At 48.7% G+C, this 263-nt stretch overlaps 1 protein-coding gene across 1 annotated transcript in view; it reads right to left on the bottom strand.

Annotated features, from left to right (window-relative positions):
- LOC119581716 overlaps window positions 1-263 on the bottom strand; it is a gene marked incomplete in the record, with an annotated part of 132,029 nt that overhangs the window by 72,316 nt on the left and 59,450 nt on the right. Inside the window, 1 exon segment of the mRNA XM_037929840.1 lies at window positions 28-183. Within this exon segment, the coding sequence (XP_037785768.1) occupies window positions 28-183 (156 nt within the window).

Genomic DNA, 263 nt, shown 5'->3' on the forward strand with positions numbered 1-263 from the left:
AAAAACGTATATCCCTGCAACACTCACGCATAAGGCGAATTCATGGTGACTGTCGGAAAGTAAGCTTCGTCAGGTATGATCGACATCTGCAGGTGGTAGTGCCATCGGTTCAGCTGATCGGAACGGCGTTCATGGGTCACGGCGTAGTCTGTCAGATCTCGACCCATAATTGACCACTGGGAGCTGAAAGGAAAGAGGTCAAAGGTCATTTGGGTTATTTGGTGTTGTTGTCGGTTTGGGAAATAGGGTGAAAAGGGATGAGG

This window comes from Penaeus monodon, chromosome 15 (genome assembly GCF_015228065.2).
Source record: "Penaeus monodon isolate SGIC_2016 chromosome 15, NSTDA_Pmon_1, whole genome shotgun sequence".
Lineage (NCBI taxonomy): Eukaryota > Metazoa > Arthropoda > Malacostraca > Decapoda > Penaeidae > Penaeus > Penaeus monodon.